The sequence below is a fragment of the Mus caroli genome, unplaced genomic scaffold (assembly GCF_978045245.1).
Source record: "Mus caroli unplaced genomic scaffold, Mus_caroli_1 scaffold_10, whole genome shotgun sequence".
NCBI lineage: Eukaryota > Metazoa > Chordata > Mammalia > Rodentia > Muridae > Mus > Mus caroli.
This window is the reverse complement of record NW_028227265.1, coordinates 59,583,834-59,601,448: the sequence shown is the minus strand read 5'-3', so window position 1 is coordinate 59,601,448 and position 17,615 is coordinate 59,583,834. Positions and strand designations below refer to the sequence as shown.

The following is a 17,615-nucleotide window of genomic DNA, read 5'->3' as shown; positions in this document are numbered from 1 at the left end:
AACAAGGGCATTGTTGGGGCTTGATGGCCACCACCCTAAGGAGGGGGGTGAGCTGGGAACACACACACCCCAGGTTCTGGGAGAGAGAGAGCCTGCCTCAAAGGAATAAGATGGCACTAGATACCCGACCTTCCTCTGACCTTTGCACAGCAGTGCTCAATATGCCTCTCTCTCTCTCTCTGTCTCTGTCTCTCTCTCTCTCTCTCTCTCTCTCTCTCTCTCTCTCTCTCTCTCACACACACACACACACACACACACACTTCTACTCACAGACTCACACAAAGAGAAGCAGTTCCTAAAAACAGATATGGGAATGGGTGAATGAGCAAGCTGTCCTCTGCTCACAGGATAAAATACTAGGCAAACCAGGACAAGGAATGGACTATTGTCCATGTTATCAGGAGGCCATGTGCTGTCTAATTCTACCTGTGTAAAAAGTTCCCAGGAAGGGCATCCACAGACAGACAGACAGATTGATGGTTGCTCGATACAGGAGAGCAGGGGCCAGCAGTAGTGAGCATGGGCTGCACCAGAGACCGGGAGGCTTCAGGAGAGGGAATGCGGGTTGGGGAGATGGCTCGGCTCCGTGGGTGAGAATGCCTGGTGTGCTTACATGAGCCCCAGGTGACACTAGAAGGACATCCAGGGGCTGCGGGAAGTGGGCCTTATGTGCATGCCTGTGCCCAGGAGGGTGAGTGTTGCTTCTGACCTTGAGGTTGCTGCTGTCGTCCTCCTCTTCAACACATTTTTAGGTTTATTTTATCATTCTGTGTGTGAGTGTCTTGCCCCACACAAATGCCTGAGGGATTGCTGAACCTCCACTTGGGAAGTGGAAAATCAAACCCAGGTCCTTTGCAAGAGCAAAAAAGTGCCCTGAGTCAACGCTCCAGCTCTGAAGCTGGCTTCTGGATGAGCTGTTGGCAGCATGTGAGTTTCTCTGTGTAAAGGGAGCTGTTGTATTTGTGAAGCATCCTTCAATGTCCAACAAGAACTGGTTCCAGCACTGACTGCCCACTCTGCTGCAGAGGGGGAAAGCACAGGTGTCAGGTTGCTTACGAGCTGTGTGACATCTGTGTGGAACCTGTGATGTCCTCAAGGACACTGTGACTCAGAACACCTGAAGCTGTCCAGGTGTTTTGTAAGCAATTTTTTGTTGTTGTTCATTTTTAAGTGACATCAGTGTGTGCGTGTGTGTGTGCGAATGCCTGCCGCCGTGAGTGTGATCAGAGCACAACATTCAGGAGTCAGTTCTCTCCTTCCACTGTGGGTTCTAGGTATCGAATTCCTGTTTTTAGGCTTGATGGCAAGAGCTGTTCCCCCTGAGCCATCTCTCCTGCCCTGTAAATAGTTATTGTACCAGTACTACTTGTGCTATATACTGTTTATTATACTATAATGTTATTTAAAAGACACTGACATAGAGCTGGAGCGATGGCCCCTTTTTATGACGAGCACTGGCTGCTCTTCCAGAGGACTCAGGTTTAATTTCCAGTGCCCACATGGTGGCTCACAACCATCTGAAATTCAATTGCAATGAATCCAACACCTGCTAGTCTCCATGGGCACTGGGCATACCTGGGATACACAGGGATACATGCAGGCAAAAGCACACATATAAAAACAAAAAAAGAATGGTGGCACACGCCTTTAATCCCAGCACTCGGGAGGCAGAGGCAGGCAGATTTCTGAGTTCAAGGCCAGCCTGGTCTACAAAGTAAGTTCCAGGACAGCCAGGGCTATACAGAGAAACCCTGTCTTGAAAAACCAAAAAAAACAAAACAAAACAAAAAAAGAAAAAGAAAAAAATTATGACAAAGGGGAAGAAGCCTGTACAACCATTTAGTGACCAAACTCTTTTTGTTTTCCATCCCTAATGAAAATGACTTTGGTTAGTTTGTTTGCTGGCAATGGGAGGCAGGGCCAGGAGCATGCTAGCTAGGCGCCTTCCCACTCTGCCACACCTTTGTCCTCCCTGGTTACTGGGAAGCATGGAGCCAAGCCTTGGATCTAGCAGGGCCAACAGTGTGTTAGTTACTTTCTCAACGCATCGGAGACAGTGTCTGATGGAAGCAGCTAAAGGTTGGAAAGACATCCTGGGCTCAGAAGTGCCTGCTGCCATGACAGAGGACATGACAGCAGGAGGCTGTGTGAGAGGCCTAAAGGGTGTCTACTTGGCAAGTAGCACCACGGGCTTGGCCCCCAGGCCTTCCTCCAGCCAGTCACATCTGCCTACACCCCCCACCCTCACCCCGACAGTCAGGAGAGGTACTCACTGGAGGCTTTGTGATGGGATCAGATCACCTCTGGAAATGGTGTCACAGAAGCAACCCAGCCAGCTGCTCTATCCCTGGATTATTCCTGTTTTGCTCTTGTTATTTGTTTTTTTTTTTGTTTGTTTGTTTCCTTTTTCGTGTTTTGTTTTGTTTTCAAGACAGGGTTTCTCTGTGTAGTCCTGGCTGTCCTGGAACTCACTCTGTAGACCAGGCTGGCCTCGAACTCAGAAATCCGCCTGTCTCTGCCTCCCGAGTGCTGGGATTAAAGGCATGTGCCACCACGCCCAGCATGTTTTTTTAAGATGCATTTTTAAATGACATTTATTTTGTGTGGGTGTAGTTGGGTGGTCACTCCCGTGAAGGTCAGAGGATAGCTCGTGATAATTTTGCCACTGTGTGAGGTTAGGGATTGAACTCAGGTCAGGCACTTGGACCCAGTGAGCCTTCTCACCAGCCCCTTTTGTGGTTTTTGTTTGTTTGTTTAATTTTTCTTCTCTCTGGGTGTAAACACAGACGTGAGCATGTCACAGCCCATGTGCAGAGGACAGAGGACAGCCTGCAGGCTCGGTTTCTAAGGTTGGGACTGAAGCAGTTGTGTTTGCACTGCTGAGACCTCTCTGTTTCCTGTTGCCTGTGGAGTCTTTGTTTTGTTTGGGGTGAGATCTCCTGTAACTCAGGCTAGCCTCAAACTCAAATCTTACTGTATAGCTGCAACTGGCCTTGAACTCCTTGGTCTTCCTCCTCACTCTTCAGTGCTAGTGTGACACGTGTTTACCATGGGTATTTCTTTACGGTTTGCCTCACAGCCTGGCTTGCCTGGACTTATTATGTGACCATGCTGGCCTCAAACTTACAGAAAACTATGCCCAACATTTCTTTTCTTTTCTTTTTTTTTAGTTTTTCGAGACAGGGTTTCTCTCTCTGTATAGTCCTGGCTGTCCTGGAACTCACTTTGTAGACCAGGCTGGCCTCGAACTCAGAAATCCACCTGCCTCTGCCTCCCGAGTGCTGGGATCAAAGGCGTGCGCCACCATGCCCGGCTATGCCGAACATTTCTGATGTTGTTGAGACAGCCTTACTGTTGTAGCCCTGGCTACCTTGGAACTCTAGGTAGACTAGGTAGCTGTGAACTAGGATATCTGGAGTCTTTGCCTCCAGAGCGCTAGGATTAAAACCTCATGCCACCATGCCCAGCTCCTAACATTTCTTTTCTTTTCTTTTTTTTTTTAGTTTTTCGAGACAGGGTTTCTCTCTCTGTATAGTCCTGGCTGTCCTGGAACTCACTTTGTAGACCAGGCTGGCCTCGAACTCAGAAATCCGCTTGCCTCTGCCTCCCGAGTGCTGGGATCAAAGGAGTGCGCCACCACGCCCAGCTCCTAACATTTCTTGGTCCAGTCAAGTTGATAATCAAAGTTCAGCATTCCAGTTTGCATGAATCCAAGCAATGTGTCATGTCTTCATGGGGTGTGGCACCTGTGTCAGATTGGCTGGTAGGCCTGGTTTCTTGGGAAGGAGGCCCTGCTCCCTTGATGAGCTAACATTCTCACCATACCTTTGCTGCCTCTTTCAGAAAGCATGCCCTGAACTGCCATCGGATGAAGTCTGCTCTCTTCAGTGTGCTCTGCGAGATCAAGGGGAAGACTGGTAGGCACCTCTAAGACTGTCTGCTCTGGCCTCTTGTGGGCTGCACTTGTGGCCTCTTCACAGCTCTCTGACAGCACATGGTTCTGCCAGCTTTCAAAATTCAAAAAAATTGAATTTTATTCTAGCTCAAGAATTCAGGGTTATCCCCATGGAATTCTTCAGCCTCTGCACATATGGGGTGGGCGGCTGGCTGGATAGCTCAGTGGATAAAGGCACTTACCACCTGATGGATGGGTGACCTGAGTTCCATCCCTAGGACCCACATGGTGGAAGAAGAGAATTGACTCTAGCAAGGTATCCTCTGACCTCCACACATGTTTCATGGCACATGCCCCATCTCACAAATAAAGAAGTATAGTAAAACAAGTTAAATGAAAAAGAGGGCACTCCCAGCACTTGGGAGGCAGAGGCAGGCAGATTTCTGAGTTCGAGGCCAGCCTGGTCTACAGAGTGAGTTCCAGGACAGCCAGGGCTACACAGAGAAACCCTGTCTCAAAAAACAAAAAAAGAAAGAAAGAAAGAAAGGAAGGAAGAAAGAAAGAGAGAGAGAGGGAAAGAAAGAAAGAAAGAAAGAAAGAAAGAAAGAAAGAAAGAAAGAAAGAAAGAAAGAAAGAAAGGAAAAAAGAAAAAAGAAAAGAAAAGACCATTAAGTAAAGGCAAAGGCAGGACCAGTGACTCACGCCTTTTATCCCAGCACTTGGGAGGCAGAGGCAGGCAGATTTCTGAGTTCAAGGCCAGCCTGGTCTACAGAGTGAGTTCCAGGACAGCCAGGGCTACACAGAGAAACCCATCTCAAAAAACAAACAAACAAACAAACAAACAAAAAACATGGACCTCCTGCCTCCTAAGCCTGAGAGATGATATCAGCTTCCATCAGTTTATGGCTCCAGGCGCTTCCTGAGAGGGGGACTGCAGATTGCTGGTGCTCTTGCACCTGTCTGTTTCAAGGAGGGGAAAGGCTTCAACATATCTGTTGTAGCTTATATAATTTTGTCATGACTGAGAGGCCCAATGGTTTTCTACTGTGTGCTTTTTGTTTTGTTTGAGACAGAGTCTTATCCCAGGCTAGTCTCAAGCTTATGTAGTTGAGGCTGGCCTTGAACTCTCAGTCCTCCTGCCTCTGCCTCCTAGTGCACGGATGCCAGGAGTGCATCCCTGCAACAAGCTTATGCAAACCTGGTGAATGCAGGACTCAGGCCTTAGACAAGGGATCCACTGACTGCGTCCCCGCCGTGCTCCTCTGTGTGCACAGACCACATGTTGTGTATCACATGTTGTGTGTCTGACAGATACACGGATATGCCCTTTTAGCCACTGTAATCAGTGCTAACGATGCCAGGTGTGTGCAGACGTCTGTCCAGGTCCCTCTGCTTCTTATTTTTGTCTTTTTCTTTTTGGCAGTGCCCAGAGGGACCTAGGGCCTCTTGAATGCTGTGCTGTGTTAGTTCTCTTGCTGCCATGGTAAAAACCCCTGGCTAAAGCCATGTGAGGAGGAAAGGTTTGTTGTGGCCCTTGGTTTAGGGGACACAGTCTACCATGATGGAGGAGCTGGCTGGCAGGAGCCTTTCAGCACTGTAGAGGGCACGTGAAGCAACTGCTTACACTTCCTCATTTCTACCGCCTCGCAAAACATCACTGCCAGCTGGAGATTTTGTGCCTAGACATAGAGGTTTAATACCTGGGACCCAAATGACCCAAATGGTGGACAGAAAGAACCAACCACACACACACACACACACACACACACACACACACACACACACACACACACACGGGGGAGGGGGGTTAAAGAGAAGTAAGAAAACATTAAGAGGATTTTGTAAACTGGTGAGCTTGCAGGGCATGTTTGACATTGAGACCTCTCCCCCTGTGCTCATCCTCGCTCTACTGAGTGCAGTGAGGCCCTGCTTGGCTTGTATAGTGCCTGCCTGTCATCCTCAGGAGGTAGAGACAGAATGATCAAGAGTTTAAACCTAGCCTGGGCTACATGAAACACTGCCTCACCACCACTCAAAATTAATAAAAGCTGGGTGTAGTGGTGCACATCTTTAATCTGAGCACCCAGGAGTCAGAGGGAGGGAGGTCTCTGAGTTCGAGGCCAGCCTGGTCTACAGAATACCAGGACAGCCAGGGCTACACAGAGAAACTGTCACAAAGCAGGAGAGCAAAGGAGTCGCAGTTCTACTGCACCAGAGAAGGCCAAGGCTCATCTCAGAGAATCTTCTCCATGGTCTGACCTCTGATGCCCACAGCCCGTTGGCCAGGGCTCCCTCCAGTCATGGTTAGGACATGTCATAACAAAAGACAGAGGACACAGAGGGAGCTCCGCTGAGAAACATATAAAACAGTGGAGCATGTCCACACTGAGAGGTGGACGTTTGCCTGCATGCATGTTTGCATCTTGTGCATGCCTGGTACCCAAGGGTACCAGGAGACAGCACTGGATCCCCTGGAACTGGAATTACCGATGGTTGTGAGCTGCAGTATAGGTGCTGGGCACTGAATCTGGGTCCCCTGCAAGAGCTGAACCATCTCTCCAGCCCTGTTACTTATTTTTTTGTATGAAGATGGCGCATGCTGTGCGTAGGTCAGAGAACAATGTGACAGGAGCCTTGGGCTTGGCCGCAGGCTCCTTTATTTCCTTGCTGGACACCTCACCGACCTGGGAATGTTCTCTGAGGTTTTTAGAATTTTGTTTTGTTTGTTCTGTTGTGATTTGGTTTTTCAAGATGGGGTTTCTCTGTGTAGCCCTGGCTGTCCTGGAACTCATTCTGTAGACCAGGCTATCCTCAAACTCAGATATCCAACTGCCTCTGCCTCCCAAGTGCTGGGATTAAAGGTGTGCACCACCACCACCTGGCCTAAAGGTTTTCTTTTTATAGTTTGTGTGTGTTGAGTGTATGGCATGTGTTTGTGTGCAGGGTGTATATTTTATGTGTATTGTGGGTATGCATGTCCCTGTATGTAGTGTATATGTGTACATGTGTACATGCATGTGCAGGAGTATATATTGGAGGCCAGAGGTTGATATTAGATGTCTTCCTTGATTGGGCTTCCCTTATTTTTGTTTTGAGACAAGATCGCACTGTGTAGCCCAGGCTGGCCTAGAACTTACTTTATAGACCAGGCTGGCCCTGAAGTCTGACATTGACTCTCAAGCTGACTTGGAATAAAGGCATGCACCACAGCACCCAGTCTTTTTTTTTTTTTTTTCCTCTGTGTAGCCCTGGCTGTCCTGGAACTCACTCTGTAGACCAGGCTGGCCTCGAACTTAGAGATCTGCCTGCCTCTGCCTCCCAAGTGCTGGGATTAAAGGCGTGTGCCACCACTGCCTGGCTTATTTATTTATTTTTAAAAGATGGTTATATTTATTTGTTGTGGGTTGTTTTAGATTTTATTTTTTACTTTATGTATATTAGTATTTTATTAGTATTTGCCAGGATGTATGTTGGCATCATGTGTGTGCACTGTTGGAATTACAGACAGGAGCCAGCTCACTAGCAGCTGGATCAGTCATTTCCTTTTCTAATTTATACGAGTACTATCCCACCACACACACACACACACACACACACACAGACGCATGGACACATGGACACACATGGATACAGATGCATGCATGCACACACATGCACAGAGAACATGGACACATGGGTATGTAGCAGAACCCATCAGTGCAATACTGTGCCTGGTCCCCATGATAAGCTGTTGCCTTTACTATCTTTTCACCTTTATTTATCTTGTAGGAGGGAAGGGAGAGGCACATGTAGATAGAGGGTCAGCTGCAGGACTTGGCTCTCCTTCCACCACACGGGCTTGGGGATTGGTTCTACGCCATCCGGCTTGGCAGCAAGCTCTTCTCCCCACTGAGCTGTCTCACTAGCTCTGTGCCTGTCTCTGCATCTGCACCCACACCAGCATGGCCCCTCCCCAACACTTAGGATGCTCTGCTCACTCAAGGCACCTACCCTGAAACCCACTCAGCCTGGCTGTGTTCTCACGTGGTTGTCAAGTTCTGCCCACACATGCTGCCGTGTCCCAGTGTCCTCTCCTCAGCCAGGACTGTGTGCTTGCATTGCTGTCCCAGTGGGTCACTAGGTGTCTCTGATCCAATGTGGAAATAAAGAAACTGGAGGATGGCTTAGAGGTCAAGAGTGTTTCCTGGTCTTGCAGAGGACTGAGTTCAGTCCCCAGCACCTACACTGGGCAGCGCACAGTTGCCTGTGAACCCAGCTCTAGGGGTCAGCATGGACTTCCTGGACTCCCAGGGCACCTGCAGTCACACATGCACATGCCTACACACAGATGCGCACATAATTGATATTTTTAAGTGATGCCCAGCCATGGTGCCAGTGCCACTTGGTCCTGGCTACTTTTCTCTTCAGAGAGCACATCCTGGTCTGCCTCTGTTCCCTCTAGCCGTGAGCATCCAGTTTCAGGAAGAGGACCCTCCCGATGCCCAGCTGCTGAGGTTGGATAACATGCTGCTGGCTGAGGGTGTGTCCAGGCCAGAGAAGAGAGGCCGAGGAGCAGCAACAACAGGCAGCACAGCAACATCAGGTGGCTGTCCAAATGACAATAGCATTGAGCACTCAGACTACAGGGCCAAGCTGTCCCAGATCCGACAGATTTACCACTCTGAGCTAGAGAAGTATGAACAGGTGATCTTTCTACACGCAAGAGTTTGTCATGTGAATGTGCACTGGCCACAGACAGATGTGGACACGCGCGCCCTCCTCTGTGGCAGAGCAGGGACAGCCCGCCACAGTCAGTCACTGCAGAGGGGCTGGTGTCACTGAAAGCGCTTTCGTCTCACTCCTCAGAGCTGACCTGAGTGTGAGCTGTGGGGGTGGCAGATGTGGTCAGCTGTGGAGCCCACTGCCCCGCGCCACTGGCTGCTGAGTCACAGGCTGGCCCATCTTTTCCCACCCCAGGCCTGTCGTGAGTTCACCACACATGTCACCAACCTCCTCCGGGAACAGAGTAGGGTGAGGCCTGTGTCTTGCAGGGAGATGGAACGCATGGTGAACACCATCCAGAGCAAGTTCAGTGCCATCCAGAGGCAACTGAAGCAGAGCACGTGTGAGGCTGTGATGACTCTACGCTCACGGTTCCTGGATGCCAGGTGCGTGCCACTGGCGTCCCCAAGGGTTGGCCCTTAGATAATAGAAGCAGGATCAGAGTAGGATAGCTCTGATGTTTGTGTCATAGTGTTGCAAGCGCTAATCCCATGTTCTCCCTATCACTGAGCCCAGCCAAGCTCTGTCTTGTTTTTAAGTCTGTCCAGAGGGTCCAGCCAAGGCCTCACGTAGCTTCTTTGTGAGAAGACCCAAAGTACAGACTGCTGGTTTGTTGTGTGTGTGTGTGTGTGTGTGTGTGTGTGTGTGTGTGTGTGTGAATGGCTGGTGAGTGTGTCATGGCACAACGAGTGGACAGCAGAGGACAGCCTCAGGGTCTCTGCTGTTTTCCACTGGGTGTGTCAGACCAGCTGCCCAGTTTCAGAGGATTTTCCTGTCTACCTCCTGTCATGCCTGCCTTAGGAGCTCTGTGACTACAGACATGTGCTGACATTATGGCTCCACATGGGTCAGGGAACCCCGACTTGGGTCTTCTTACATGTTCCTTACCTACGGGGGCATCTGTAAGCCCCTGATTGACCGGGATTGCTCGCTGAGTTAAGTGTTGGCTGTGCAGACAGAAGGACCTGAGTTTTCACACCCAGCACCCACATAAAAAGCCAGAAATGGGCCAGCAAGATAGTTCAGGGGGGAAAGGAACTTGCAGCAAAAGTCTCAAGACCTGAATTTGATCCCAGAAATGACCTGAACCTGCAGGAATAAGGGTTCTAAATGTTGAAGTGATAAGTGGGAGAGTCGAGAGCAATAGCTGGGACCAGGAGACCTGCCATAAGTGACGACTTCTGCTAAGTGAGTTTGTTCAGAAGTATATCACCCTATATACTATTTTCAGAGGGGAAATGGCAAGGCTGGGAGAGAGCAAAATCAAGCAAAGAGTACATAAGGTGCTCAGACAGAGCTGCTTAAGGACCGACAGCCACAGCCTGCGGGAAGAGCCAGGTCCCCGGAAGCTGCAGCCTTGGCTTCTCTGAGGCTCTGGACAGGCACACAGAGCTAGTGTTCTCTTTGTCCTCTCATCTGGGTCTCTGGTGTGTGCACACACACAGACACACATACACACACACACATATACACACACAGACACACACATATACACACACAGACACTCACACACAGATACACACACATGTATACACACACACACAGATACACACATACACACACACACACAGACACACACACATGTATACACACACATACACAGACACACACACACACACACATACACACACACACACACACAGAGGCTTTTTTTTTTTTTTTTTTTGGTTTTTCGAGACAGGGTTTCTCCATGTAGCCCTGGCTGTCCTGGCACTCACTTTGTAGACCAGGCTGGCCTCGAACTCAGAAATCCGCCTGCCTCTGCCTCCCGAGTGCTGGGATTAAAGGCGTGCGCCACCACGCCCGGCTTCACAGAGGCTTTTTAAAGCCAGGAGCTGCTGCAACCCAGGCACTGGAAACATGGAGACGGGCTGGTCCCTAGACCTGCTGATCACCTCTGCCCAGTGAGTGAGCGCCAGGTTCAGTGTGAGACCACACCTCAAAGAAACAAGATGGAGAGTGATGGAGGACACAGGCACCCACCTCTGGCCTGAACATGCACAGGAGATTAGGGACATGAGAGATGTGACTACCCCAGCAGGAAAGCACTGCAGACTGGGAATCTCTGTCTGTAGGCGCAAGCGGCGGAATTTCAGCAAGCAGGCCACAGAAGTGCTGAATGAATATTTCTATTCCCATTTGAGCAACCCTTACCCCAGTGAAGAGACCAAAGAAGAGCTGGCCAGGAAGGGTGGCATCACAGTGTCCCAGGTGAGCCCTTCTGCCCTGGGGTGGGGTGGGGGTGGGGCCTCAGACTCCTGGAGGAGTTACTTAATGTATGGGGAGGACTCCTAGGAAAGTTAGTTAATATGGGAGGAGGGAAGAGTCCTGGGAAAGTTACTGCTGTGTGGGGAGGACCCGTGGGGAAGTTCCTCACTGTGTGGGGAGGACCCGTGGGGAAGTTCCTCACTGTGTGGGAGGACCCGTGGGGAAGTTCCTCACTGTGTGGGAGGACCCGTGGGGAAGTTCCTCACTGTGGGGGAGGACCCGTGGGGAAGTTCCTCACTGTGGGGGAGGACCCGTGGGGAAGTTCCTCACTGTGTGGGAGGACCCGTGGGGAAGTTCCTCACTGTGTGGGAGGACCCGTGGGGAAGTTCCTCACTGTGTGGGAGGACCCGTGGGGAAGTTCCTCACTGTGTGGGAGGACCCGTGGGGAAGTTCCTCACTGTGTGGGGAGGACCCACGGGGAAGTTCCTCACTGTGTGGGAGGACCCGTGGGGAAGTTCCTCACTGTGGGGGAGGACCCGTGGGGAAGTTCCTCACTGTGTGGGGAGGACCCACGGGGAAGTTCCTCACTGTGTGGGAGGACCCGTGGGGAAGTTCCTCACTGTGTGGGAGGACCCGTGGGGAAGTTCCTCACTGTGTGTGGGGACTCTGCTCCCTCTCCTAGAAGAGGAGTGTGAGAGTGTCATGGCACCTTAAGGTGCTGATGTGAGCTCTAGGAGACTGGCAGCTCAGCTCATGTTGCTGGTGCCAGGTCCTCCAGGGAACAGAGTAAGCAAGGTTCAAAGGCCCTGCTACATTCCAGGGCCACTCCTATTGGGTGACCTGGGCGGGCCCTGGGACCATCCCCACCAAATGAGTTCTGTGCTAGAAGCTTCACTCCACTTTGTCACATCCCCTAGTGGGTGACAGGATCTACTAAGGTGGCCTGCCATATTAGTTAAGGGAGGTTTTGAATTTGGGGTACAGAGGAGTAGGCCATGAGGTGCACCTCAGCAGAAGTCAAGAGCAAGGAAACACCATTAGGGCACCTCAGGCTGAGGAAGCCCCAAGGGAGCTGAGCGGAGGGGGATGTAGGGTCGCTCTGTGGAGATGAGTTTCCTGCCGGCCACCGAACCCTCTTAGCAGTGTTCATATCCACACTGACACTCTGATCTTTGTCTAGAGCCATGAAGAGTTGAGTAGCGTGTGTCCCGACTATACAGGAAGGTCACTTGAACCCAGGAATCCCAGTCCATCTGGGTAACACAGTTAGATCCTCATGTCAAAAAGAAAATACAGGACTGGGGGGCTGGTGAGATGGCTCAGTGGGTAAGGGCACCCGACTGCTCTTCCGAAGGTCCAGAGTTCAAATCCCAGCAACCACATGGTGGCTCACAACCATCCACAACGAGATCTGGCGCCCTCTTCTGGAGTGTCTGAAGACAGCTACAGTGTACTTATATATAATAAATAAATCTTTAAAAAAAAAAAAAAAAAAGAAAATACAGGACTGGGCCTGGTAGAGCATTCCTTCAGTCCCAGCCATCAGGAGATGGCAGGCATCTCTGTGAGTGCAAGGCTAACCTGGTTTACACAGAGAGTTCCAGGACAGCCAAGGCTATACAGAGAAACCCGGGGGGTGAGGGGGGAGAGAAGAGGGTGGAGGGGGAGGAGGAGGAGGAAGAGGAAAGCAGTAGTAGTGGTATAGTAGTGGTCATTGTCATAGACATCGTCATAGACGTAGTCATGGTACTATAGTGGAGTTAGAGAGCTTGCTCAGAAGTTAAGAGTACCGACTGTGCCGGGCGTGGTGGCGCACGCCTTTAATCCCAGTACTCGGGAGGCAGAGGCAGAGGCAGGCAGATTTCTGAGTTCCAGGCTAGCCTGGTCTACAAAGTGAGTTCCAGGACATCCAGGGCTACCCAGAGAAACCCTGTCTCAAAAAAAAAAACCAAAAAACCAAAACAACAACAAAAAAAAAAGAGTACCGACTGCTTTTCTAGCCTACCTGGGTTCAATTCCCAGCACCAGCATGGCAGCACACAGCCATCTTTAACTTTAGTTCCAGGATGTCCCATGCCCTCTTCCCACCTCTAGCAGCCCCAGACATGCACATGCATACATGCACAGGCACATATGCACATGCATGCATGCAGGCAAAGCACACAAGCACATACAACAAAATGAAAGCATCTTAGAGAGCACTAAGCACCTGGCAGAGGTGTGGCCCTCCCTGCAGGACAGGACAGAGCCCTGCATATACCTGGGGCCTTTTCCCTGTTTTGTTCAATTGGGTGAAGTTGTTTAGCTGGATCTCACTCCAGCCTAGGCTGGCCTTGAATTTACAGCAATCCTCCTGCTTCAGCCGCTCAGAGTCTAGGGTAACAAGTATGAGCTATTAAGCTGGTACCTTTTTGTTGTTGTTGTTTGTTGTTGTTGTTTTTGTACTAGGGTTGGTATTATTGTTTTTTATATTTGTGTATTTATTTGTGGGGGGAGGTGCATGCATGCATGTGTGTGTGTGCAGGCTCCTCTTGCACCAATCCGTGCATAGATCATTGTGCGTGTGTGGTGCCTGTCACTGCAGAAATGGAGAGATCTGAAGACAGCTTTGGCAGTTATTCCCCTCTCCTGCCACTATGTGGCTCCTCAGAATTGAACTCAGGTCATCAAACTTGGCAGCAAGCACCTTTAAACCATCTGGATCAGCCCCTGAGAGGAAAGGTCTCTAATCCAGTCTTCCTACGGTTTGTCCCCAACATGGCCCACACCAGAACAATGTCATTGTCGGTCCATCTATCCACAGGTCTCTAACTGGTTTGGCAACAAAAGAATCCGGTACAAAAAGAATACAGGGAAGTTTCAGGAAGAAGCCACCATGTACACGGGGAAAGCATCCACAGTCCCCAAGGCCCGGCGTCCCAGGGGTCAGAGCAGCTGCCAGTCCACATCCAGCCCAGGTGACGAGGCCATTGGCTTTCTTTCTGTCTTTCATTTTTTTTTTTTTTTTTTTAAGATTTGTTTATTTATTATATGTAAGTACACTGTAGCTGTCTTCAGACACTCCAGAAGAGGGAGTCAGATCTCATTATGGATGGCTGTGAGCCACCATGTGGTTGCTAGGATATGAACTCAGGACCTTCGGAAGAGCAGTTGGGTGCTCTTACCCACTGAGCCATCTCACCAGCCCTGCCATTGGCTTTCTTTAACTTAAGCTTTCTGTGGGGTTAGGTGTGACCTAAGCTACCCGATCCGTGTAGACAGCCAGTGCCAGCAGAGGGACAGTCAAGAGTGTCTTAATTTCACAAGCCAGCATCACCCACACAAGGCCAGGGGAAGTACAGGTGGCTGAATTCTTTAGGGGGTCAGATCCAGAATCTGTCTGTCTGACTCCCCTTTCTTCCAAGACAGGCTTTCTCTGTGTAGAATTCACTCTGTAGACCAGGCTGCTTCCCAAGTGCCACCCCCACGTGGCTCAGAGTCTCTCTCGATGAGGGACTGAGCAGATGCTACCCAGAAATCCCTGTGACTGCTGACCCAGATTCTGCTGTGACACCCCCAACTGACTGTCCATTTCTCACAGGTCCCTGTGGCCCCTTGCCACTGACCAATGGAAGTGACATGGTTCTCACTCTGCGGACCCTGGCCTTCCTCCAGCCCCCCACTGGGGGAGTCTGCCTACAGCCCCTGGTGAGTCAGCTGCAACCGCCCTGGGACCCCTCCAGGGCTTTGGGGAGGTAGAGGAGCCCTGGCGTTGGATCTCTGGGGAAGGAAACCCCAAGGAAAGGTGCGAGCATTTAACCCCTGGACTCAGACCCACCTGTCACTGGGGGCTGGAGACCTGGTGGAGTGGGGGTGGCTCACACTGAAAAGGCATCTCTGCCAGGCCGGAATACACGTTAGTAACTGGGGTCTAGACAGCCAAGTTGCCTCCAGAACTTTGTCAGGGTGACAGCTGTGTAGAGCCTGTGACCTCTCAGTCTGTCCTGGATGTCGGATGAGGGCCCTGCATAAACAGAGCGGGCTCTGGCATGGTGGCCCCATGAGCCTAGCAGCTTCCCGGAAGCTCCCTTAGAACCAACCCCCGGGCTTGGAGTAGTGCCCATGGGGATCAAGCTGGGTGAGCCTGGCTCTCTCAGGCCCTGCCTGCCACCACCTTGAGTCCCAGCCTAATGCAAGCTTCAGGCTGTGGAGCAGAGTCTGGGCCTGCTTCTCGAACACCTGAAGCTAAGGTGCTCTGGGACAGAGCCATCAAGAGTGAGGGAGTGAAGCACCAGCCTGCTCTGCTTTGCCACACCTGCCCATTCCAGCACTGAGCCAAGAGTCAGGCTGTGCCATGCCCTGCAGGCACCCACCTAAGTCTCCTGTAGGTACAACATGTCCCAAGCACACCCTTTGTCATGTTGTTTGTTTGAGATGATCTCTCTACATACCACTGGCTATCCTGGTATTCACTCTTTAGACCAGGCTAGCCTTGAATTCACAGAGTTCTTCCTGCCTCTGTCTCCCAAGGGCTTAAAGGAATATACCATCATGATAGACCCATGCCAACACCTTCATACCCATTCAGCTGGCTCTTCTTAAAGGTCACTCTGCCAGCATGGCCACTGTCCTTCTATCCAGCTGCTTCAGCATAGGCCTGCCATGGCCTCACTCATAGAGCCTCTAGCACGCATGCCTTGCCTGATACAGTGGACAAGGACAGTGTCCTTTGAGCTTAGCACATCCATCCAGCTGTCCTTAGACAGATGGGCAAAGTAGTCCCAATGTGTGCTGTGGTCATGCACACTGCAGACAAGCAGAGGCTCCTGCCCCTGTGAGGAAGGAGCCCACAGCCATGGCCCTGCCACAGGCCGCTGGTTCTGACATCCCCAAGGCATTTGCTGGAGGGGTGTGGGCTCAGGGCCCACCTGGCTCTTTCTGGAACTCCTCTGCTAGCATGTTCTGTGTACCTCTGGGGACACAGGAACTGGGTGGTCACCCACTCTCATGCTCTTATCTTTCCAGGTCCATAGTAACTGGCAGAGGGCCGCCCCACAGCCAGCCTCATCACCTGCGGGAGAGTCTGGCAGCTTCAACTCGGATGCTGCATCTAATTAAGTTTCTGGCACCTGGCTGAGTGCCATAGGTGACTGGCCCTGTGTCCTGCTGATGACCTCAGAAGTCCTGGCTGCAGCTTTGCCCTTTTTCAGGCCACTTGCCTCCCCACCTTGGTATGATTTTTTTTTTTAAAGAATCATCAGTTAAGTGACTGACAGTGGACTGTTCATTCTGAGCATCCCATTAAAGTTTTGACCTGTTTGCATTCCAGTGTTTTCAATACAGGCTTGTCTAAGTGACAGGTGACAACCTAGATGCCATTATCAGCTCTAAAACCTTGTGGGAGCTGTGGCATGGCCTCTGCTCTTATTGGGAATGGGTTTGGCTTTGTGGTTCTGTTTTAGCTCTTTTGTGTTTGGTTTGGGGATTTTGAGAATTTGGGAGAATTTGAAGCCTTGTCCCATTTCCCCTCTGCAGCAACCAATAGGGCCTTCCCTCCATAGCCTATACCCTGGAGCCACTTGTCAGGCAGTGTCCTCATGGATGTGACCTCATCCTATCAGCCACTATCACAACAGTAACAAAGTGCCCCTTTTCTTACATCCGGGGAAGAACCCATAACAGGTGGGGACCACCTTATCCCTGGGACCCGGCCAGGTGCACCCTGTCACTGCCTGCTATGTGAGTGTCACCATGTGCTCTGCTGAGCCTGAGGGCTGTCCAGTGGTTAGCAGCCACCTGTAGTGACTGGACACTCTCATCCTCCAAAGGCACTGTCCCCACCACATCTGTCCCCACGCACATCTCCAGGCCCTGGCAGCCACTTATCTGGGTTCACCTTCTTCTGTACAGCGTCAGTGGCCACACCCCACCTGGGATTCTGTATCTAGCTTCTGACAGGGGCACTTTTGAAGTTTTGCCATATTATAGAATGGATCAGGGACTGGAGAGATGGCTCAGCAGTTAAGAGCATTGACTGCTCTTCCAGAGGTGTCCTGAGTTCAATTCCCAGCAACCACATGGTGGCTCACAACCAGCTATAATGAGATCTGATACCCTCTTCTGGTGTGTCTGAAGACAGCTACAGTGTACTTGCATCTAATAAATAAATCCTTAAAAATAAAATAAAAAATATTTTATGTAATAGGCCATTCTGCCTGCACGCATGTTCAAGTACCAGGTGTGTAGCAGAGGGTGAGCGGAGGGAGGGTGCCAGGTCTCTGGGAACTGAAGTTATGGACAGTTGGGAGCTATGATGTGGTGCTGGGAGCTGAATCCAGGTCCTCTGGAAAAGCAGTCATTGTTCTTTTGGTTTGATTGTTTTGTTGTTGTTTTCTTGAGACAGGGCTTCTCTGGGTAGCCCTGGCTGTCCTGGAACTCACTCTGTAGATTTGGCTGGTCTCAAACTCAGAGATCCACCTGCCTCTGCCTTCCAAATGCTAGGCTTAAAGGTGTGCTCCACCACTACCACCGGGTACAGTCAGTGTTCTTAATCACTGAGCCATCCTTCCCTTTCCCAAAGCCTCACCCTTTTCCACAACCAATTAATATATCACTGAGAAAGGTGTCTTTGGAGACGAACCCCACTGACGTGCAGAGAAGCTGAAGGCAGTGGCCACTGACACTCTACACATCCCTGCAGTGCACAGCCACTCACATGCTACAGAGAAAAAGCTTGAGAATCTGGAAGCTTCTCTGGCTGAGGTGAGGCACA

General features: G+C 50.7%; 1 protein-coding gene across 5 annotated transcripts in view; it reads left to right on the top strand.

Annotated features, from left to right (window-relative positions):
- Window positions 1-16,149, top strand: part of Pbx4 (PBX homeobox 4) — a 40,182-nt gene extending 24,033 nt beyond the window's left edge. Inside the window, exons 2-8 of one of the 5 annotated variants that reach the window (XM_085844290.1) lie at window positions 3,844-3,917; window positions 8,337-8,578; window positions 8,852-9,042; window positions 10,732-10,867; window positions 13,668-13,821; window positions 14,445-14,551; window positions 15,869-16,149. In XM_085844290.1, coding sequence (XP_085700416.1) covers window positions 3,844-3,917; window positions 8,337-8,578; window positions 8,852-9,042; window positions 10,732-10,867; window positions 13,668-13,821; window positions 14,445-14,551; window positions 15,869-15,961 — 997 coding nt within the window. In that variant the 3' untranslated portion in view covers window positions 15,962-16,149. Of the gene's footprint in view, window positions 1-3,843; window positions 3,918-8,336; window positions 8,579-8,851; window positions 9,043-10,731; window positions 10,868-13,667; window positions 13,822-14,444; window positions 14,552-15,868 lie in introns of those variants that run through there. The other 4 variants (XM_085844293.1, XM_085844291.1, XM_085844294.1 and 1 more) reach the window with 4 other exon arrangements.
- The last annotated feature ends 1,466 nt before the right edge of the window (window positions 16,150-17,615 follow it).